The sequence below is a fragment of the Triturus cristatus genome, chromosome 1_2, assembly GCF_964204655.1.
Source record: "Triturus cristatus chromosome 1_2, aTriCri1.1, whole genome shotgun sequence".
Taxonomy (NCBI): Eukaryota; Metazoa; Chordata; class Amphibia; order Caudata; family Salamandridae; genus Triturus; species Triturus cristatus.
The window spans coordinates 119,608,088-119,632,197 of NC_140580.1; the positions used below are offsets into that span (position 1 = coordinate 119,608,088).

General features: G+C 48.3%; 1 protein-coding gene across 1 annotated transcript in view; it reads right to left on the reverse strand.

Annotated features, from left to right (window-relative positions):
* Nucleotides 1-4,381: 4,381 nt before the first annotated feature.
* LOC146866931 (importin-9-like) overlaps nt 4,382-24,110 on the reverse strand; it is a 264,240-nt gene continuing 244,511 nt past the window's right edge. The window contains exon 8 of the mRNA XM_085614687.1: nt 4,382-4,889. Within this exon, the coding sequence (XP_085470813.1) occupies nt 4,737-4,889 (153 nt within the window). The 3' untranslated portion in view covers nt 4,382-4,736. The remainder of the gene's footprint in view (nt 4,890-24,110) is intronic.

Here is a 24,110-nt window from a genome sequence, read left to right on the forward strand (position 1 = left end):
AAAATCTAGCATTTCTCCACCATCTCTCCTTCAGTACATCATAGTATGGTAATCATAGAGAAGACCAGAAATCCTCACAAGCCCATGCTGTAAATTGAGACGCTTTTAGGTACTAACAGGTAAAGATGAAGCACAGTAGTGACACTTGTAACTTAACTCTAACATCCCCATTACTTTATGCACAGCGAAATACAAATAAAGAATATGCAGCCCTAGAGCATGGTCAGTAAGGTTTCGAATACGTCTAGGCTCCTTAACCTAGATTATTTGTTCATTCATTACCAGGGAGCTGGATGGGTCAAAGGAATATGCCTATGAATGCAAGAATTAGTAAATGGGTGTAGTAAAGTGCCCCTTTTTGACATGGTCACCCCCACTTCTTGCTTAGTATTTGAAGCAATTTTGATAGGATATGCACTGGGTTCCTGCTATCCAGGTCCCCAGTGCCAGAACTTTCACAAAACTGTACATTTGTTCCCCAATTGTCAATACCTTTGTCACCCCTATAAGTCCCTAGTAAATGGTACCCCAGGTACCTAGGGGTCATGAGCATGTATTGTGCCAGCCTAAGGGACCACTTACCTAACTCATGCAGACTGCCATTGCAGACTGCGTGTCTTGTTGAAGACAAAAGTCTTGTGTGCCATGTCTACAGACACTGCATACAGTATATGCAAGTCACCCCTACAGAAGGCCTAACAGCAATAAGGCAGGGTGCACAATACTTCATGTGAGGACATATATGCATTAGCAGATATGCCCCTGTGCTGGCCATTTCAATTATTGCCAGTACAAGCGACCAGGTAAGCCATTTTAAGCACATGTGCCGGACACTGGAGAAAAAGAGTTCCCCCAGCTACATAATGGCTTCACTGAAACCAAAGATGTTTAGTATCAAACATCTTGTATTAATGAACCCACACGGATTCCAGTGATGGGTTTATTAATACAGGCACCCAAAGGGCAGTAAAGCAGCAACCCCTGAAAACCTACAAACTACTAGTGTGCTGGCTGACTGGTGGTGACCAGTCTGCCACCACACACGAGTTTCTGACCCCCGGGGGTGAGGGCCAGCACTTTCAGGATGTCAGGAACAAAACATGCTCTGGCAGAGGGTGTTTAACACCCCCTTCCAGCAGGATGACCTGTAAATGTGCGTTCCGAGGCAGGGGGCTTAAAAGACCCAGCCTCCTTTGGTATGTGAATCTGGTTTCCCTCAGAAGGATGCCACCCCCTCTGACCAAGGCCTATTTGACACCTGGACAGGCAGGAAAATTAGTAGTCAGAGAGGTGTGTTCACCCTCAGGCTAGTTCCATCCCTTAGGTGGGCCGCCTGATTAGGACACGAAATTTCAGAGTCTGCCATCTTTGTGATGGCATAATTAGGAGCTCTGGGACAGTGTTATGCCCACTTCCCACAAGAAGTGGTCATATAGGGGGCGTAGTGACCCCAGGGGAAAGTAGCCCATTGGCTACTACCCTAAACTCCCCTAATGCCACTAAATTTAGTATTTAGGGGAGCCTCTGGCACCAGGAAATTAGATCCTGTTGACCTGAAAGAAGACGGACGATGAAGAATTGCAAAAGCAAAACCAGAAGACCAGCAACTGACTTGGTGCCAACCCTGCCGGCCAGCCTGCTGTCCTCGACAATTGCACCAAAGAGGACTCATCCTGAAGCTGCCAGTGCCTCCAAAAGCCTGGGAAGACTTCCAGCCTTCCACTGAGACCTAGGAACTCCCGTGGAGTAGCGGAGCTGCTCCCCTGCATCCTGCAGGCACCCCAGTAGAGCTGCAAGGATTCCAGAACGCCAGACACCCATCACTGGAAAGCACCACTGCACTCGTGCCCCTTAGCCCGAGCTGAAGTGGGCCAATGGTACCAGTGGGGTTCCCAGATGCCAAGCACACCTTCGGTTTACCAGCTGCGGATTTCCCAATGCCACCTGCAGCCTCTTAAAGCAGGATCCCTCCTCTACTGCAACTGTCGCCAGTGACAGAAACCCCATTGTCTCATAACACCTCTGCATAAGGTCCAAAGAGCAGAGAACCAAAGGTGTCCCCACATCCCTGAGAATTGTGAGACCTGAGCCCCCCGTTAGTTCAGCAGGACTGGGCCCCCCCACCCCAATCTAAACCTAAACCTGCAGCCTCTTTGTGACCGGATTGATACCGATTGACTTCAACGGGGCACCTGACTGGTATTGCACCTCTGTATCTTAGTGCCAATGGAGGTGGCCTGCTGGTGCTGCCTTGGACCTTGCTCCATTTCACTTTAAGTCCAGGAGATTGGTCTCTTAAGTCACTATGAAGAACTTGTATGCAGTATTTGTTTTTCCTCAATGGGATAACATTGCCGGCTCTGAAAATTGCACAACGTGTCAACTTTTGAAACCTGCAAATATATCTATCTCGAAACATACTTACCTGATCGTATTGATTCGGTTGCCTAAATGTATATAAAGATTTATTTTATTTTTATAAATTGGCATGGATCTCCTTAAGTCGTGTGTACCATTTATTGACTGTGTTGTGTACTGCAGATGTTTAACACTGCTCTCTGATAAGCCAAAGGCTGCTCGACCACACTACACCCGGAGAGAGCACCTTAGGATGAGAACGCACTTTAGGAGAACCCAGAGTAATATTAAAATATACATGAAACAGTCTATTTATAAGTCTATACACTCAGTTTTAAATGTAAACAAACATTTTCTAAAACACTACCAAGCTGTGGAGAGAAACACCACCAAGAGGGAAAAGAAGCAAGAACACAAACATATCATAAAAACGAGCACTAACTTATACAGTATACTAGGACCTTCAAGTGCAGGGCTGGGCATAAGCAAAGACATTGCAAAGATAAATATAAGAAAGACTCACCATCAGAATCAACAGGATCTTCCACCTCTTCCATGTAGTTTACCTCCGTTCTCACATAAGTGCGAGCCGTTAAAGAAAACAGTCTTAATTTAATTATTATCCAGTACAATTGTGGAAATTGTGCGAGGTCAGTAGTTGGGCTGAAACAATGTGTCTGCAGCATAAACCTGGTAGTGCTACTTTGTGTAGATTCTGCACATATGAATTATACTAGAAATCTCAGTTTTAATGATGGTTTTAGTCTCATGGTTTTATATTAGCTCTTAAGAACCAAGGCTCTGTTTGGTAAATGAGAACTTAACATAAACTGTGCACTTTATAGAACACAAGGTTTATTCTTAAAGGGCAGGGCCTTCTTTAATAGTATACCTCCCAAGGAGCACCGGCTTTTAGGCGAGACCAGCCAAGAGGCATTCTTTTACACCATAAGAGAGATTTAGAGAAGCCCAATCACATGCCAGAAGGGAATTACCTGGAAGTATAGATTGGTCAAATAAGAAAATCCCAAGAAGCACCATCTTATACGAGAAGCAAATTCACATGAATCAAAATGAAGAACGAATCTAAAGCTGCAGAGAAGGGGTCATTTTATAATAGAAGGGGACTCATAGAAAGCTCAAACTTCTAGCAAAATAGGCTCAATTACTGGTGTTCAATAAAGGAGGCAGGTCTGAGAGGGGATGGAAATGTGAGAACATATATGGGGCCAGTGTGTATATAAGGGGTGGGTAACAGAGTGGATGGGCCCAGGCAGAGATCAGGGTAAAATGCTGGACTGGCGAGAGAGAGGCTATAGGCGGTCTACAAACTTTGGCAACCAGGACATTTCTAAGGATGGTTGCAGACTTCTCTCTGATTTATTCAGACTTAGAACTTCCTAAAAGGACCTCAGTCACCTGCTGATCAATAAAATAGCAAAAATAATTCATTAACCTATGGATTGTTTGGTTAGCACCATTTATGATCATAGAGAATCAATATACGTAATGCAGGATACATTTTTTAATCTCCTATGTTTTGCTGAGATTGTATAATCGAGCTACTTTATACCTAAGCAGCGGAGAAACTTTTGCTGTTGGCATGAATGGATCTCAGATGAAAGGTAGGTATTTAATGCTTTGTTTAAAACGAAATCTAAAATTACTTCATGTAAGAATGTAGATAGGTTTCTAAAGCAGGTATTCTCTAATGAAATACCATATTCGGTCTGTCACAACTGCCAAAAAGTGTCCATAATGAAATTAATCTTTCAGAATCTTTTCAGAATCTTACGGGGTCAGCTGCGTCGTCCTACAATGCTGAGCCTAGGTTAGCCACTGCCTTTGGATCGCCCTAAATGAGACGACCTTTCTACGAGGTACTTAAAACAGCATAAAGAAATGTTAGTATCAACATTTCAAGCACTCCTGGTGGTCTTTGAGACACTTGTGTCAGAGCAGTCTGCTTTAATCACATTACATTCAAAATACATCCCTCTAAATATTAATTAAGTCCCAAGAACTCCATTTAATTACTACATACTAGTTATCTTCTCCAACTCGTCCAAGAAGACTCAGAGACCACAGTCATCAATAAATGGCGACTAATTGAGCAATATGTTAAGCTTTCATCATTTAGTTCGTCAAAGTCACCCTCTTACTAAATAGGTCCCTATGTTCTCCCCACCCACCCTGTTTCTTAAAGGTGAACTCGAAACACTGGTGCCTACACAGATGTAACTCACCGACAGAATCAGAATAGACAATGTGGTACAGTGATACCTCTGGCAGAGGTCTCAACTGACCAGGACAGGGCTTGACAAAGCACTAAACATACAGAGAACAGGACTCAAGGGAGAAAAGAAAAAGATCAGGAATCAAATGGGAGAAAGACGAGAAGTTTTTTTTTTTTTTTTTGTTAAAGGGTATAAGGCAGCACTTTCTGTCAGGGTATTCCATACAATCGGCAATATCTGCTGCATGGAAGACACCATATGCTTCGGGAAGTTCTTCACCAGAGCAGTCACAGCCTGCAAGACAGAAGGACAAGTAAAGCGTGGATAACACTATCACAACCAAATGCTCCTTCAGATACCAACACACCATCACTGAATTCTCTCTCAGGAAGACGTTTGAGGAGCTTGTTCACTTGGCCACACACAGTACAAGTCTCACCTCAGCCTCCCTTCTTTAAAAAAAAAAAAGAAAGAAATTACCAATTCACAAGGAGACAGAACAAGAGCATATGCCCAGCACTACAAAAACGGAGAATAAGACTGACTTTTCTAACAGTCAGAACTCACTACTGCAATTTCTTTATTCTCCACCAAGATGAAATTATACATGTGTGAGAAGGTGAGTAGTGAGAAAGGCATATCGCTAGGAGTACAAGAAATACTATGACAAGAACTTCACATTATTAGACTCACTCCCTCACTGTGTGGAAGGCTTCAAGCAAAAACCATAGAAGATCGAAGCTGCTATGACCAACACCAACCTATTTAAAGAGGTTTCCTCACATGGCCTATTCAAAAGGTGTGCTTTGCAGACCTAATCCAGTTAGGGTTTACAAAATGTGCAAGGTTTCTGATCTGATACTTACATAGATCAACCTCCTCTTCTCCACTCTGCACTTCTGCTGCATTTCACCCACTGTGGTTTATCATCCTTGCTAGGCTTTAGCCCCTCCTTCTCTACATAAAGTCATTCTTTGCATTTGTTTACACCCAGGTTATTTGGATGGATGTGGTTTCCAGGCCCAGATGTTGTCATTCAAATCGCCTGTTATTTGTGCACCCGTTTTTCTCTACTTCTACCACGCTCATGCTCTTTGCATGTTCAGGGGTGAACCCCACCTGTCAGGTAGCCATAGGAACAATGTACTCACTGCAAAACCGCTGTTGCAGGAAAATCTATGTGGAGGCTTTTGAAGACTCTGAAAGCCACCCCTGTCATTCCACATTTATTTTCACTGCTTTATTTTAAAAATTACCAACACTCTCACAGTACATTACACTTTATTAACCCCAGACTTGATGGCTGGCAAGCTCAAGTTTAAACCCAATCCTCCTCATCTCCTTCCCTTGCACTATTTTGGATAGAGGCCAAAACCCCAAATGCACTGATCCTACACACAATGAAGAACCTGTGAAGGAGTAGTTCGGGTCCTGTTTTAAACAAAACATCAGGGGCAAATACCACCTCTTCCCCATCAATAATTTCTACCCAATTTACTTGTTAGGGCAAGTGTAATGGGGTCACAGGACAAGGACAGGAGGCTGGCTGCATTAGGGGTCGGGTGACCCAAGGGTCCATCATAAAATGTAGTGATAATACTCATCCAGTACTATGTGGTACCACAGTCTAAACCTAAAGGAATATTAGTAAGGATAATTTATCCACTGTGTTATGAATTGATACAATGTGTGTTATGCTGCCTCACAAAGGATGATGCAATTTAGTAGGTGGAAATGTTTTGGAACTGAGTTGCCCAAAGAAACCTGTCATTTTGAGGGTACAAACTCCAGGCCTCTGGTGAAATCAGCTTTACAATTGCCACATTCTCTGAAGAACCTGAACTCTCCATGGGGAACTTAGAATACAGCCCTACTCTTTCACAAAACGACAACCAAAAAGAAGGGAAGGATGGTCAATAAACATCAACCACAACAAGAACCATCAGAACATGATGGACATGTAACTGTCACATCAGCCATAAAAAAATTAAAGCGAGTCAGCAACACTCCAAGCACTGAGATCATAAAAAGGGAAAGCATAAACACAGCAGCACCAAATTCTAAGCACTGCCAGTGCACAAGAGGCTCAGGAGCCAGAGGAGTGCAAGGAACATCCAAGAGCCGGCTTAAAATAAACGCTCTTACCACAGATATACAAGGTCATGTATCCACACATGCCCGAAGAAAAGGAAACACTGGTAAGCATGAAAGGGCAGAGTGTTAAGAGGCGAGTTCTTATAACCTGGAACTACTGCCATTTGTTATAGTAATATTTGCACATAGTGCTTGGAAATGCAGAGAGGAGCTTCATGCACCTAACAGAAAATGGAACAAATTCACCAACTCCTGTAACGTAAATGTAAACATGGAAATGGTTATGAAGAAAGGCTCAACCGTACAGCAAAAGTGATATGATGGAGTCGCCACTCTTCCTCATCCCTGCAAGGTATCCAATATCCACAGAGGTAACTTCATAATATAGAAGGCAAAGCTGTTGCTCCTGGACACAAAGAAACCTTGAAAGGAACTTCACTAGCTAAGACGTTTTCCCTGTTTAACTGCAGGGACTGGTGCTTTATTTATTTATTTGTATCGCACGGCTAATACCCTGGGGCGTTTCGGCGCTTTTCAACAAACATCAGGCCATCCCGGAGATTAAATTAAAGGCTAGAGCCTGAAAATTCAGAAATTATGCAATAAGTAAGCAGATCATGAAGCCCTTCTTAAAACGCATCAAGTCCGACGAGTTTAAGTTTGTAAGGCGGGGGAGGACCGTGGCCGGCAGCCGATCGAAATGCCCGCCGCCTAGTGAAGCTCCGGACCTCCGCAGACTTTCCCACTAATCTGTTCACTCATTTGTAGCAGTGAGCGACAAACAAGCCAATGGGATCGGAAAACAGCGAGCACCGTTTTGACCCGTTTCGGTACTCGCAGCTCTGCCTTCAACAAAGATGGACCGTCTGCAGTACTTGTGGTCTATGCGCCGAGTGGAAGCCAGGACCTCTGTTTATCTGCTGGCCTGGGCGGTCGGCGGCCCGTCCTGCATCTCTCCGTGTGGGGAGCGCCTGCAGTGGCCTGGAGCCGAGGCCGCATTGCTGAGCCCGGGTGTGGAACATCTGCACTGCCAGCGTCTCTGGTAGTTCGGTGTACGGCGGAGTCAGATCGCTGTATCCAGGCCCCCCGTGAGGAGGGGCGGAAGGTGAGAGGAGATCTGCCCGGGCCTCACTGAAGACTGTGCGTGGCTAGCACCAACCAGCCCCAGTGATTGAAACATCCTCTGTGCGCATGCGTTGGTAGCACCAGCACCTCTAGGGAGAACGACCGCCCATCAACTTACACGGCGTTACGTACGTTATTGCGGACCCGGCGGGAGCCTTCATATAGCGGAGCCGCGTGTGGCTCCAGGACTGTTGAATGCACCATCCTTGGCGGCGACTGATCCTGGCGCGGCGGGGGAGGACGGGGGCTGCCGTTGGGCGCACAACCTACTCGCCTCAAGAATGAGAGTGCCCGGTTCGCCAGACTCCTAAAGGTCAATCTCAGTGCTCCGGGTGGCCCTCATATCCTGCCACCTGCAGTTGTTGTAGAGGTCTCGACGTGCGCAACCAGGAATACCCACAGCACCCATACCGCAATTGTATCTCCCGGGTTCACGGTGGCCCACCACATTCACTGAAGCCTTGTGCACATTGCCTTCCCTGGGCGGACTGAAAGACAGCTTGATACTGCCTCCTGGATTCCTCCATATTCCAACTAATAATTGTCGATGCCACCCTTCCCTCCCCGTCGCGTTCCAGTGGCACGTGAACAACAAAGTGCTATTTAGGGGGTAGGAAACCCGACAGGCATGTGTGCTCCCCATAAACACTGGCAGGCGGCGGTGAGTACTACCACCTACCTTGTCTCAAAGCTAACTGCTCCATCAGTGTGTGGAACCATGGGAGGCAGGGGCAAGCGTGTTGTGCACCAGACCAAACTGGACAAATATGCATGTGCTAAGACAAGCCAGGAACAGCTGGAACGTGCAGCAACTGCCACTGAGGAACACACTGGAAAACCGAACAAAGAAGTCACTTTACAGGATATTATGTCAACACTGTGAGAAGTTGGCCTGATGTATGATGTCACTAGTTCTAGTGTACACCTTATATCAGTCCAAACAACCCTTATGGTGATTGGTTGTAAAGTCAACCTTATAGACCAGCTATCCTAGTGGTAGCATGGACAAGAGCAGTCTTAGGCTAAACTCTGAATGGCATGTGAAGCCAGCTGTGATACCATTTATAATCCCTTGAATACCAAATGAAAGGACACCACAACAGATATATATATAAAATAAAGTGTATTTATTCTAGTCAAACCCTCAGCACTCTTTATGAGATTACAGGTAAGTACAACACAGTCTTATTTATGCATACATTAAGTCACACAGGTAAGTAATACAGTTAGGCCCTAGGGGCCACGCAAACCATATACTAAAGAAGTGGTATAAGGACCACTGTCACGGAAATAGGATAGGCCTAGGCCTAGGGAATCGCTGGGGCTACACTACACTAGCAACAGTTAGGAAGTGGGAGGCCCACGGGATTCAGGTGCAGAGTGGAAACACTCACGCGTAATGCGTAAAAGTCGATAGAATTACTAGCAGTTAGAAATTAACAGTTTAAGGACACTTCTGAAGCAGCTAGAGAGTCGAGACTCGGAAACTAGACCCTAGGATAGTCACTACCCTTGTGAGCACCGGAGTACCCAAGTTACCTAGCCCACGGACTGCGGGTGCATAGGTGTGAACTTGCGTCGGGTTTCGTCGTGGACTTCTATGGATGCCTGAAGGAAAGTTGCTGACAGGCGGTCAGTGAAGAGTGTCCGGTGGATCCCAAGGCTGGGATCAAGAAGAAAGGATACCTGCAAGCAGAAGGGACAGAGTCAAGGTCACTAGCCAGTGACCAAGTGGAACCAGGAAGGAACCAGGCGATGTCGTGAAGATTGCAGGTGAAAGGTGAAGCTTGTCGCTGCAGCCACGGGTACCAGGAGGCGTCGAGGACGACCAGGACCAGGAGGCGAGCTGTCCCATGAAGGCTCTTGCTGTCGGCGGCGTCGAAGTCGAACTAGGACTCACCAAGCCTTGGCAAGCGGAACCCACGAAGAACGGAGGACTTGCTTCTGGTGCAGACCAGGAAGGTCTGGGGTGCTTCTCTTTTGCAAGGAAGCGGGAACCAGTCTGGAGGAGCCAAACCAGCAGTGAAGATTTCAGGGAGCATCGTCACAAAGGCCACTAGCCAAAGGGCAAGCAACCGGACAGACACGGCAAGCAGGAAAATGCAGAAGGGCCCCACGCAGGACTCGTGGAGTGTGGGGGGCTGATCTTCGGTGCAGATGGTGCTTGGGGTTGGGGCTTCTCAATCCCCGGTGCACAACTAAGAGGGTGCCTCAGAAGCTGCGCTGGAAGATACTAGCCACTTTTCCCAGGTAGCCGGTCCCACGTCTCTCGTCGCCTCCACGGATCTCAGCTCGGCTGTGGATGTGGATCAGGGTCGGAGAAGTCTGGAAGTCAAGGCTCTGGTCGGGCTCTGCAGTCGGTCCCTCGTAGAACTTTAGCAAAGCAAAGGGTAGTCTCTTGATGGTGCCTGTTTGCACAGGGTAGCCACTCCTTGGCCACAAGGGAGATTCTTCAGTCTTCTTCTTTCGTCGAATGTCGAAGGTCCAGAGTTTCTGTTCAAGTTGCAGGTTCAGGATAATCTAATCTCCTGGGGCCCAGCTGCCACTCTTATCCAAATCTGGGGGGCTGGGTTACCTGCTAGGTCACGCCTTATGGGTGGGACCTGGGAGGGGGGTGGTTACACCCCCTTCCCTTTGTCCAGTTTCGCGCCAGGACTGGGGCTGGAGTGCCCCAGCACCGGTTTGAACTGGACTATGCACGGGACACCTTGTGTGCCCCAGGCATGTCTCATTCTTTTCATCCCTCCCTGCCCCAATACACTAAGGCCTGTCTGGGGTGGTGCTCGCACCTCCCAAGGCAGGAAACCTATTGTCCAAGCCTCCCTTGCCGGGATCACTCCCAGCAGCAGGAGGTCAGACTCGTGTTTGTGGCAGCAGGATCCATTTTGTGATGCTGGGGCTCTGGTTAACTTTAACCGGGTAAGTAGGTTACAACATGTCTTCTCCCTCTAGAAGGGAGGGATAATATCCCCATCCCCAGAAATGGGATGGGGGTATTATTCCAAAGTGTTAGACACCTTACACGACATGTTTTGATAAAGCCAAACCATAGTTACCATAACCGTTTAAGATTATAAGGCACTTTAAGAGTATATGGTAGGCTATGTCATAGAAAATCTATAAGGACATGGTTCCGAAAGCTGCAGACAGGCTCAGCTCATGCTAGAGCACCATCTCACATGTTACCAAGCACTCTGCCTCCAGGATTGTTAAGGCCTGCCATATGAGTGGCTGATAGGTACACATGTGTCTATATGTAAGTTAGGTATAGGAATACTACACCTAAGCAAGGAGTGATTACACGACCTTGCCCCAGCTGAGTGATCAGCCAGTTGTGTCATAATGGAAGGCCAGGCCAGGGGTGGCATAATACATGCTGCAGCCCCTGGTAGGCCTAGGGTACACCTATGCCCTTGGTACCTAAGGTACACTGTACAGGGGCCAATAAGGTGATCCTATCCAAATGGGTTATGCACCTAAAGTACATAGTATCAATTTAGAGAGAGAGCAGCAGGGCTGTGGGTCCGATTAGCAGGCCCACAGCCACATCTAAGTCGAAAACCAGTAAAGCAAAAGCAAACAGTGGGGGTGAACATAGAAAGTAGACCCTACTCTCCTACACAACCCCCCCCCCCCAAACTTAGGGACATTAAACTAACCTTGACCAGTTGAGTCTTCATGTTCTAAGTGGAAATATCTGGAGAGTCCATCTAAATTGGCATGGTCAGTCCCAGGTCTATGTTCCACTGTGAAGTCCATCCCCTGTAGGGAAATGGACCACCTAAGAAGTTTGGGGTTTTCACCCTTCATCTGATTTAGCCACAAGAGGGGCTTATGGTCTGTCTGAATCTTGAAGTGAGTGCCAAACAAGTATGGCCTCAGCTTCTTCAGGGCCCAAACCACAGCAAAGGCCTCCCTCTCAATAGCTGACCAACGTTTCTCTCTAGGGGTCAGCCTTCTACTTATAAAAGCAATGGGCTGGTCTTGACCATCTATATTAATTGTGAAAGAACAGCTCCCACACCTAACTCAGAAGCATCTGTCTGGACAATGAACTCTTTGGAGTAGTCTGGACTTTTCAGAATAGGTGCACTGCACATGGCCTGCTTCAGGTCATCAAATACTTTTTGACAGCTTACTGTCCACTGAACTTTCTTTGGCATTTTCTTGGAGGTCAAGTCATTAAGTCGTGTCACAATGGACCCATAGTTCTTAACAAACTTTCTGTAGTACCCAGTCAGGCCCAAGAAAGCTCTGACCTGAGTCTGGGTAGTTGGAGGAGTCCAGTCCTTTATGGTCTGGATCTTGCTCTCCAGTGGTTGAACCTGACCCCCACCAACTAGGTGGCCCAGGTATACAACCTTGCTCTGCCCTATCTGGCACTTAGTGGCCTTGATAGTGAGGCCTGCCTTTTGCAGGGCCTCTAAAACATTCCTCAGGTGGACCAGGTGATCCTCCCAGGTGGAGCTAAAGACATCAATATCATCCAGATAAGCTGCACAATAATCATCCAACCCAGTAAGGACTTGATTCACCAACCTTTGGAAAGTGGCAGGTGCATTCTTCAAACCAAAGGGCATTACCACAAATTGATAATGTCCTCCTGGGGTCGAGAAAGCAGTTTTGGCCTTTGCATTCTCAGCTAGTCTGATTTGCCAGTAGCCTGCTGTCAGGTCAAATGTGCTCAAAAACTTAGCAGCTGCCAGTCTGTCAATGAGCTCATCTGCCCTAGGTATTGGGTGGGCATCTGCCCTAGTGACAGCATTGAGACCTCTGTAATCCACGCAAAACCTCATCTCTCTCTTACCATCTTGGGTGTGAGGTTTTGGCACAAGGACTACAGGACTAGCCCAAGGGCTCTCTGAAGGTTCAATGACTCCCAGCTCCAACATCTTTTGTACCACAACTTTTATGCAGTCCCTGACATGGTCAGGTTGCCTGTAGATTTTACTCTTCACAGGCAGACTGTCACCAGTGTCCACCTCATAGGTGCACCAGTTTGTCTGACTTGGGGTCAGAGAGAACATATGTCTGTAGGATTGCAGAACCTGTCTGCAGTCCTGTTGCTGATGGACAGTGAGGCTGTCAGAAAAGACCACACCATCAACTGAGCCATCATCAGGGTTCTGAGTCAACAGGTCTGGGAGAGGGTCACTCTCTTCCTCCTGCCCCTTATCTGTAGCCATGAGTAAGCCCATGTCTGCCCTGTCAACATATGCCTTCAATCTGTTGACATGAAGCACCCTGTGGGGGCTTCTGGGAGTCCCAAGGTCCACCAAGTAGGTGACTTCTCCCTTTTTCTCAACAATAGTGTGGGGTCCAGACCATTTGTCTTGGAGTGCTGCTGGGGCCACTGGCTCCAACACCCACACTTTCTGCCCTGGCTGGTAAACAGTCAGAACAGCCTTTTGGTCATGCCAAGCTTTTTGGAGTTCTTGGCTTGCCTCAAGGTTTTTAGAAGCCTTCTTCATATACTCTGCCACCCTGGAGCGGAGACCAAGTACATAATCCACTATATCAAGTTTGGGTTGTCTGAGAGGTCTCTCCCATCCTTCCCTTACTAAACATAGGAGTCCTCTTACAGGATGCCCAAACAAAAGCTCAAAAGGGCTGTAGCCAACCCCCTTTTGTGGGACCTCTCTGTAAGCAAACAGAAGGCAGGGTAAAAGGATGTCCCATCTTCGCCTAAGCTTGTCTGGTAAACCTTGTATCATTCCCTTTAGGGTCTTGTTGAATCTCTCAACAAGCCCATTGCACTGTGGGGGATAGGGTGTGGTGAACTTGTAGTTCACACCACACTCCTTCCACATTGCAGTCAAGTATCCTGACATGAAGTTGGCACCTCTGTCAGAAATGACCTCCTTTGGAAAGCCCACTCTGGAGAATACTCCAAGCAGGGCCCTTGCCACAACAGGAGCTGTTGTGGTCCTCAGGGGAATAGCTTCTGGATACCTGGTGGCATGGTCCACTATCACCAGTATAAATCTGTGCCCAGATGCTGTTTGTGGGTCCATTGGTCCTACAATATCTATGCCCACTCTTTCAAAGGGGACCCCCACCACAGGTAGTGGTATGAGGGGGGCCTTTGTGGTGCCACCTGATTTGCCACTGGCTTGGCAGGTGACACGGGAGCGACAAAACTCCTTGGTATCTTCTGACATATGGGGCCAGTGAAAGTGAGGGACAAGCCTGTCCCAGGTCTTGTTCTGGCCTAAGTGTCCTGCAAGGGGAATATCATGGGCCAAGGTAAGAAGGAAGCCTCTGAACTTCAGTGGTATGACCAACCTCCTGGACGCACCAGGCTTGGGGTCTCTAGCCTCTGAATACAGTAGCCGTTCATCCCAATACACTCTATGGGTACCTTGAGCATTCCCTGCAGCCAAAGCAGCAGCCTGCTGTCTGAAGGGTTCAAGAGAGGGGCAGTCTAATTGAGCCTGCCTCAGATCTGCCCTTGAAGGTCCCCCTGTCCCAAGAAACTCAACCTGATCAGGTTCACGTTCTTCTAGGACAGTTCCTTCAGGGCTCTCAGAATCATCCTCCTGGGAGGGCTGATCCACCACCTGAGGCAGGGGGGGAAGGCACAGCCTTAACCCTACTGCTCTTTCTCTTGGGTTGTGACTGGTCCATAGTTTCAGGATCCAGCACTTGTTCAGTGGTGCACTTTTTGGCCTGTGACCTGGTCACAGCAAGGACATGTGCATCTATCCACAGCATTTCTGCATGGGTCCTATACTCCACTTCAGACCAAACTGAAGTTTCAAGATCATTGCCCAGTAAACACTCTACAGGAAGGTCTGAACTAACAACAACTTTCTTGAGGCCAGTTACCCCTCCCCAGGAGAAGTTAACAATAGCCACACTATGGGAAGTAGTGGCATTGCTAGCGTTGGTCACTAGGTAATTCTCACCTAGTATGATCTGTCCAGGGTCCACAAAGGCAGGTGTCACCATTGTGACACTAGCCCCAGTGTCCCTGTAGGCCTGAGCCATTCTTTGGTTGATAAAAGGAGTCTGTCTGTACTTGCCCAGGTTACTGGGGCCTACAGTAGAGGATAAAGCTAAGTCCCCATCACAGATCAGAACAGCCTGAGTAGGTATTCTGACTAGGCCAGAATCCTCCTCAGTTCCCAGGGTTCACCCTACTACACCCTTTTGCTGGGAACCACCACTTATAGCTGGACTAGGGGGTACAGTTGCCTTAGGGGCAATGGTGGCTGGGGGCTTATCCTTTTTGGTGCACTCACTAAACCAATGTGAGTTGGACTTACAATAGTTGCACCATGGTTTCTTTTGGCCATCTTTCTTTTTATCCTTTTTGGGACCACCCTCCCCCTGAGCCTTTTGGGGGCCTGGTGAAGACTTCTGGTCTTTTTGTTTCTGGTCATTACCCTTCTGGTCTGCCTTTTTCTGATCACTGCCCTGGTTCTGGTTTTTCTGCTTAACTCTAGTCCTGACCCATCTATCTGCCTTCTTTCCCAATTCTTGGGGAGAAGTCAGATCAGAATCAATCAGGTGTTGATGCAGTAGCTGGTTTTGACAGTTGTTAAGGATTTGTTCTCTCATGATCAAATTATACAATCCTGTATAGTCCTTAACCTTACTTCCCACTAGCCAGCCTTCCAGAGCCTTAGTGGCACAATCTACAAAGTCAGTCCAGTCCTGAGTCTGTGTCTTCTGGGTATCCCTGAACAACAACCTGTATTGTTCAGTGGTTAGGCCAAACCCATCAATCAGAGCACTCTTCAGGACAGTGTAATTGTCTGCATCCTCATCACTAACTGTGAGGAGCTTGTCTCTACCTTTCTCAGAGAAGGAGAGCCACAAGATAGCTGCCCACTGACTTTGGGGTACCTGCTGTACTTTGCAAGCTCTCTCCAAAGCAGTTATCCATTTGTGAATGTCATCCCCACACTTGTAGGGAGGGACAATCTTGCTCAGGTTTCTATTATCATAGTGCCTGTCTCTATCCTTAGGGATATTGCTGCCACCAGTGGGTTCTGACCCACTTAACTTTTGCTCTCTAGCCAGAGCAAGCTTCTCCTTGGCAAGGGCAAGTTCTTCCCTCTGAATCCTCAGATTAGCTTCCCTCATTCTGGCTTCATGCTCCTTTCTCTCAGGGGAAGTCATCCCCCTGTGAGAGGAAGCATTAGAGATGCTAGAGACATGGAAGTGGATGGATTCCCTTGAAGGGGATCTGTCTCTCCTGCTTCTCTGTGTAAGCCCACTTGGGGGTCTGTATGGGGGGACCCCATGCAAACTCCCATGTAAGCTTAGGTTAGCCTGGCTAAGTCTTCCTACTTGGCCCTGGTTGTCTACCTCTTCATCTGAAGTCCCATCTGACTCATCTGTGGTGGGTAGACCCTCCTTTGTACCTAGGGTACTGGCCTGTAAGGCCCTAAGAGTATCATACTCCTCTAGGAGTTGTACTAGCTGAAGGAGGGTAGGGTTTGCACCCTGTTTTAACTTTCTGGAGGTACACAATTGTCTCATCTCCTGAAAAGTTAGGGTATCATATCTAGAGGGGGTCTTCTTCAGACCTGCCCCTCCTGAGAGAGCATCTACTTGATCTCCTCCCAGAGACATGATCTAGTGAGGGTGTGGTGTGTGCACCTACCTACACTAGTTGTTTCTACTACACCTCTCTGGTAGTTGTAGTCAGGGTGTGTTACTCCCTTCAACCTACAACCACTAAGTCCAGTAGGACTTAAGTATTATAATCTATGTTATATGTACCTAAACAATATCTGTGTGATCTTTCAATTTAGTATCTCAAGATTACAATGGTATTACAACAGCAAGCTCAGATCCCAACCGCTGCTCACCAATGTGAGAAGTTGGCCTGATGTATGATGTCACTAGTTCTAGTGTACACCTTATATCAGTCCAAACAACCCTTATGGTGATTGGTTGTAAAGTCAACCTTATAGACCAGCTATCCTAGTGGTAGCATGGACAAGAGCAGTCTTAGGCTAAACTCTGAATGGCATGTGAAGCCAGCTGTGATACCATATATAATCCCTTGAATACCAAACGAAAGGACACCACAACAGATATATATATAAAATAAAGTGTATTTATTCTAGTCAAACCCTCAGCACTCTTTATGAGATTACAGGTAAGTACAACACAGTCTTATTTATGCATACATTAAGTCACACACGTAAGTAATACAGTTAGGCCCTAGGGGCCACGCAAACCATATACTAAAGAAGTGGTATAAGGACCACTGTCACGGAAATAGGATAGGCCTAGGCCTAGGGAATCGCTGGGGCTACACTACACTAGCAACAGTTAGGAAGTGGGAGGCCCACGGGATTCAGGTGCAGAGTGGAAACACTCACGCGTAATGCGTAAAAGTCGATAGAATTACTAGCAGTTAGAAATTAACAGTTTAAGGACACTTCTGAAGCAGCTAGAGAGTCGAGACTCGGAAACTAGACCCTAGGATAGTCACTACCCTTGTGAGCACCGGAGTACCCAAGTTACCTAGCCCACGGACTGCGGGTGCATAGGTGTGAACTTGCGTCGGGTTTCGTCGTGGACTTCTATGGATGCCTGAAGGAAAGTTGCTGACAGGCGGTCAGTGAAGAGTGTCCGGTGGATCCCAAGGCTGGGATCAAGAAGAGAGGATACCTGCAAGCAGAAGGGACAGTCAAGGTCACTAGCCAGTGACCACGTGGAACCAGGAAGGAACCAGACGATGTCGTGAAGATTGCAGGTGAAAGGTGAAGCTTGTTGCTGCAGCCACGGGTACCAGGAGGCGTCGAGGATGACCAGGACCAGGAGGCGAGCTTTCCCACGAAGGCTCTTGCTGTCGGCGGCGGCGAAGTCGAACTAGGACTCACCAAGCCTTGGCAAGCGGAACCCATGAAGAACGGAGGACTTGCTTCTGGTGCAGACCAGGAAGGTCTGGGGTGCTTCTCTTTTGCAAGGAAGCGGGAACCAGTCTGGAGGAGCCAAACCAGCAGTGAAGATTTCAGGGAGCGTCGTCACAAAGGCCACTAGCCAACGGGCAAGCAACCGGACAGACGCGGCAAGCAGAAAAATGCAGAAGGGCCCCACGCAGGACTCGTGGAGTGTGGGGGGCTGATCTTCGGTGCAGATGGTGCTTGGGGTTGGGGCTTCTCAATCCCCGGTGCACAACTTCGAGGGTGCCTCAGAAGCTGCGCTGGAAGATACTAGCCACTTTTCCCAGGTAGCCGGTCCCACGTCTCTCGTCGCCTCCACGGATCTCAGCTCGGCTGTGGATGTGGATCAGGGTCGGAGAAGTCTGGAAGTCAAGGCTCTGGTCGGGCTCTGCAGTCGGTCCCTCGTAGAAATTTAGCAAAGCAAAGGGTAGTCTCTTGATGGTGCCTGTTTGCACAGGGTAGCCTCTCCTTGGCCACAAGGGAGGTTCTTCAGTCTTCTTCTTTCGTCGAATGTCGAAGGTCCAGAGTTTCTGTTCAAGTTGCAGGTTCAGGATAATCTAATCCTGGGGCCCAGCTACCACTCTTATCCAAATCTGGGGGACTGGATTACCTGCTAGGTCACGCCTTATGGGTGGGACCTGGGAGGGGGGTGGTTACACCCCCTTCCCTTTGTCCAGTTTCGCGCCAGGACTGGGGCTGGAGTGCCCCAGCACCGGTTTGAACTGGACTATGCACGGGACACCTTGTGTGCCCTAGGCATGTCTCATTCTTTTCATCCCTCCCTGCCCCAATACACTAAGGCCTGTATGGGGTGGTGCTCGCACCTCCCAAGGCAGGAAACCTATTGTCCAAGCCTCCCTTGCCGGGATCACTCCCAGCAGCAGGAGGTCAGACTCGTGTCTGTGGCAGCAGCATCCATTTTGTGATGCTGGGGCTCTGGTTAACTTTAACCGGGTAAGTAGGTTACAACATGTCTTCTCCCTCTAGAAGGGAGGGATAATATCCTCATCCCCAGAAATGGGATGGGGGTATTATTCCAAAGTGTTAGACACCTTACACGACATGTTTTGATAAAGCCAAACCATAGTTACCATAACCGTTTAAGATTATAAGGCACTTTAAGAGTATATGGTAGGCTATATCATAGAACAGCTATAAGGACATGGTTCCGAAAGCTGCAGACAGGCTCAGCTCATGCTAGAGCACCATCTCACATGTTACCAAGCACTCTGCCTCCAGGATTGTTAAGGCCTGCCATAGAAGTGGCTGATAGGTACACATGTGTCTATATGATAGTTAGGTATAGGAATACTACACCTAAGCAAGGAGTGATTACACGACCTTGCCCCAGCTGAGTGATCAGCCAGTTGTGTCATAATGGAAGGCCAGGCCAGGGGTGGCATAATACATGCTGCAGCCCCTGGTAGGCCTAGGGTACACCTATGCCCTGGGTACCTAAGGTGCACTGTACAGGGGCCAATAAGGTGATCCTATCCAAATGGGTTATGCACCTAAAGTACATAGTATCAATTTAGAGAGAGAGCAGCAGGGCTGTGGGTCTGATTAGCAGGCCCACAGCCACATCTAAGTCGAAAACCAGTAAAGCAAAAGCAAAAAGTGGGGGTGAACATAGAAAGCAGACCCTACTCTCCTACAAACACTCCATAAGGTGCCCTCCTCCCTCGAGTCAATGATCGACACCGTCGCTACAGAACTCACGCTAATAAGAGCAGACTTCCGCAAACTGAGCACCAGAGTGTCGGATGTAGAGACAACCACAGCTAGTCTCGCTGTGGACACCGCTGCTCTCAAAAGATAGGTGCTGCACCTGGAAACCAAAAACAAAACCATGGCGGCGAAACTGGACGACTTTGAGGGCCGCTCCCGGCGGAACAATGTGCGCATTTTGGGCGTGCCGGAGGGAAGCGGGGGTCCAGCAGTGGACCTTCTTGTGGAAGACCCAATCAAAAACCATTTGAAGCCCCGGGGCCTTTCGCAGTACTTTTCGGTCGAGAGGGCCCACCAAGTCCCAGGGGGATCAGCCCAGACCAGGTGTGCCGCCCAGACCTATCCTGGCCCGTATCTTCAACTTCAGAGATAGTGACCTCATTCTACAGACCGCCAGAGTAGATCCTCCGGTACAGTACGATCTCATTCTTTCCTGACTACACAGCTGCCGTAGCTAAACAGAGGCGTACTTTCTTGGTGATCAAGAAGGAACTCCGTTCTCGTGACCTCAAATACTCCATGATCTTCCCCTTGAGGTTGAGAGTGGTGGCTGATGGCAAGGTTTGGTTCTTCACGTCCCCGGAGGATGCCCAAGACTGGCTGGATGGGTGGCGTCAGGTCACCAATCGCGGACAATCCGGTAGAGATCACGATCGACAGGGAGCAAGTATGCCTCAATCTCAGCAACAAGAGGATGAAACCACACGTGACGGCTCCACTAAAGTTAAGTGACCAACAAACTCCACAGAACCTCTCTTAAAGACTGAGCCCCAGTCAGTGTTCCTGAACTGCATAGTTTCTTGGGAGGCAATTTATGTGACGGCAATACCCACTTGCTCAGCATGTGTGTCCCTGACACTATGGGAACGCCGGACCAAATGCTGTGTCTAGTCCCTCAACTGTCCATAGCCCTTAACTTTGTTTGCTGTGCTGCCTTCGGATGGTATGTTGGAACCTTGCAAGACTTGAGTCCACCGCTGGTGATCAGTGCACGGCTGGAAGACTCACCATAACAGATAAGAAACGGGGGTTGAAGGTATTACTGGGGTGGATTCCTCCCCCACAAAGGTATTGAACAATGGGAACTATACACTCTGCAAGGTTGGGGAGGCAGGTAGTTTTTAAACTGTCATGCAGGGAGGGGGGTGGGGCAACTGTTTTTCGCTTTGAGTTTTCGTTTGTTTTTTCTTCTTTGTTTAACGTTAAAGTTCATGGTACAGCAATTCAATCTTCGGGGGATGTTGCACTTTGTATGTCAGGTACAATGCTTTGAATGCAACAGTTCTAATGTCACATGTAACCGCGGACCCTATCCCGTTTATTCCCCAGACCACACGAGTCCAGAGCCTGCCATTCATATCCTGGACCGTGAATTGCCTCGGAGATATGGTAAAAAGAGGCTTAGTGCTCCAATTCCTTAAACGTAGCGAGCCCGCGGCAGTACTTCTGCAGGAAACCCACCTTGTAGGCACCACCTGTAAGGCCCACGACAGATGGGTATACAGGGTTACAGTCTATATCCCTCCCGCACTCCACTCAGTGGCGCTCCTGGCACTTGACGCCATTCTGCTTCGTCTCCCTGAGGGAGAGCTAATACTGGGAGGAGACTTTAACGCGACCCTTAATGATTATCTTCACCGCGCGCCCCCACGCCCACAACACCGTTCCCATTCCAATCTCACTGACTTCCTTGAGACAATAGGCCTGGTGGACATCTAGCAGTCTCACATCCCACACGCACGCCAATTTCCATATCATTCCGGCACCCATAATAGCCTTTCTAGAATAGATCATGTCTTGTCCTAAGCTGATAAAGTAGGACGTTTTGTGGATATAACACACTTACCGCAAGGGATTTCAGATCACTCCCTCATCTCAGCCCAATTCACGAGGAACATTTCCACACACTGCTGTGTTTTCCCGATTTACCCGGGCTATCTAAAAAAAATCCTAAAATTTGTAAAGGCTTGCTCACAGCCACGAAACACTATTTCGACAAAAATGTGTCATCGGTCCCATCGCCCCTTACTCTCTGGGAGGCAAGCTATTTCCTTAATTGCGGACCACAAGAAGGAGAAGGCACACACAGTCTCCACTCTCGAACACGAGTTGCAGACACTCCCGACTGCTCCGACATTCACACCTGCTCCAGCTTAAAAAAAGGAATACAAGGAGTATTTGTGGGAAGGCGCTAAAACCCGACTGACAGCCACGCGCCATACCATATAGGAGGTAGGGCATAAAGCCGGACGGCTACTGGCGTGGCTAGACAGATGAGAACGCGCGAGCCGCTGGATTGCGGAACTCCAAACCGCGGCGGGAGTGGTGGTGACGGACCCCCAGGTTATAGTGGATACACTAGTGTGCCACTACTCTGAGGTTTACTCCCCAGCAGTTTAGATGGACCAGGAAGAGGCAGATCTGTTCCTTAAAGACATCTGTCTCCCTACGCTGGCGGAAAATGACTCCAAAATATTGGAGTCAGAGCTCACTATTGAGAAAATTAACTTTAGGAATAGGGAGTGTGCAGTCAGGAAAGGCCCGGGGGCCAGATGGCTTTCCAATTGAACTATTTAAGAAGGGCACCACTAATCTCACACCCTACTTATTGGATATGTACAACACTAGCTTGGACAGGGGTGCGCTGCCTAAAGATCAGAGAACTGCAACGATTGTGGCCATACACAAACCCGGGAAACCAGCCCAGGACTGTGCTTCCTACAGGCTCATCTCCCTGTTCAACGTAGAAGACAAGATTTTGGCCAAAGTTTTAGCAAATAGACTCACACCCCACCTCGCGACTTTAATTCACCCTGACCAGTCGGGACTTATGCCTGGCAAGAGAACAGCCCTGAATTTGAGGAGACTCCAGAGTGTACTAGGCCGTAAACACACGATACAGGAAGAAGCTGTGATATTGTCCCTCGATGCCCGTATGGCATTCGATACAGTAGACTGGCCATTCCTATTTGCAGTTTGGTTTCGGACCTGTGCTCTGCTCGTGGATAAAGCTACTCTATACGAACCCTCTTGCGCACGTAGTGGCGAATGGACACATCTCCAAGGAATTAGGGCGAGGTACAAGACATGGGTGCCCACTGTCGCCGCTGCTCCTCGCACTGATTTTAGAGCCGCTCGCGGCGTGGATCCGACAAGACCAGATTGTTTGCAGACGGAGAGTTGAGAGGATCACATATCCATATATGCTGATGATATCCTCCTATATGTGACGTCCCCCTACCATTCCCTACATGGTATCATAAATATCAGCAAGGCCTATGGAGAGCGATCAGGTTATACCATTAATAGGAGTAAATCCATACTGTATGGATTGCACGGCCCAATTCCCCACAGGCTGTGCGGTGGAAATAGCAAAGAGCAGCTTTAAATATTTGGGGATCCATATCACACCCGACTGAGGATTTCATTATGTTAAGTCTTCTAGAACCCCTAAAAAGACTGCGTAGAGACACCAAACACTGGCAGGTCCTGCCGCTGGCACTGTTAGGACGGGCAGCACTCTTCAAAATAACGGCACTGCCCCGCTTCCTGTATGCCCTACAGAACACCCCCTACTTGGTTCCTGCAGATTATTTCCGGGACATCGAATCGAAGGTGTCTAAGCTTTTGTGGAATGGGAAACCGGCCCGAATAGCAATGTCCAAATTATTTAGTTCGTGGTATGACGGGAGCATAACATTACCCAACATACAAATGTACTACTGGGCGACCCAGCTGACCGTAATAAACCAGTGGATACACGCACCGCACACCGATCCGGCCTACCATCTGGACCGATTCACGCTAGGGATTGAGGGAATCAACCGAGCATTAGATAACACCAACCGACGGAGGGCCTTGATAGGGTCCACTGAACATACAGTTCATCTCTGGCACACGGTACACAGAAAGCTCGGTTGGAACAAAAAGATCACACAAGCCACACAAGCCACACCCCTGCGGGATAGAGCCATGCTGGGTACACTGCGAAATAGTAAAACATTTGCACGGTGGGATGACAGGAATATAGCGCGTAGGCGATCTTTGGCCCAAAGGGAAGGTAATTCAATTCACACAAGACCAACACGAAATGGCACCTACTGAACTGTTCGGCTACGACCAGATTCGACACACATTAGAGGCAGCTATTCCACCGGACACGGTCCTCCCAGAGGCTTCCCCCTTGGAGGACAGACTGCCGACTGAGCACATGCATGAAAAAGCCACATCCCTCACATATCGAAAGATTGTCAATAATCACCCTGACCCCACACAATCCCTAAGGGAGAGATGGCAGGGAGAAGTGGGTGACATTGATGAAGCAGACTGGCAGAAGGCACTAGCATCCCCGAGAGAGGTGGCAATCTCGTCGAAATTACGCTTAGTTCAACTCAAAGTGCTACACCGAATCTACTACACCAGGGTGACGTTATATAAAATGGGAAGGTCAGATTATCTGCTCTGCTTACGACAGTGTGGGGCATCAGGTACATTCGACCACACATTGTGGGACTGTCCCGAAATTGTACTTTACTGGGAGACAGTGATGTCCACTATATCGAATGTCAGTGGCGCCTCAGTTCCTACGGAACCCAGGAGGTGTTTAGTGCATATCTGGGAAGCCACAGATCTTAATGCAGCGCAAATATGAGCGACATTA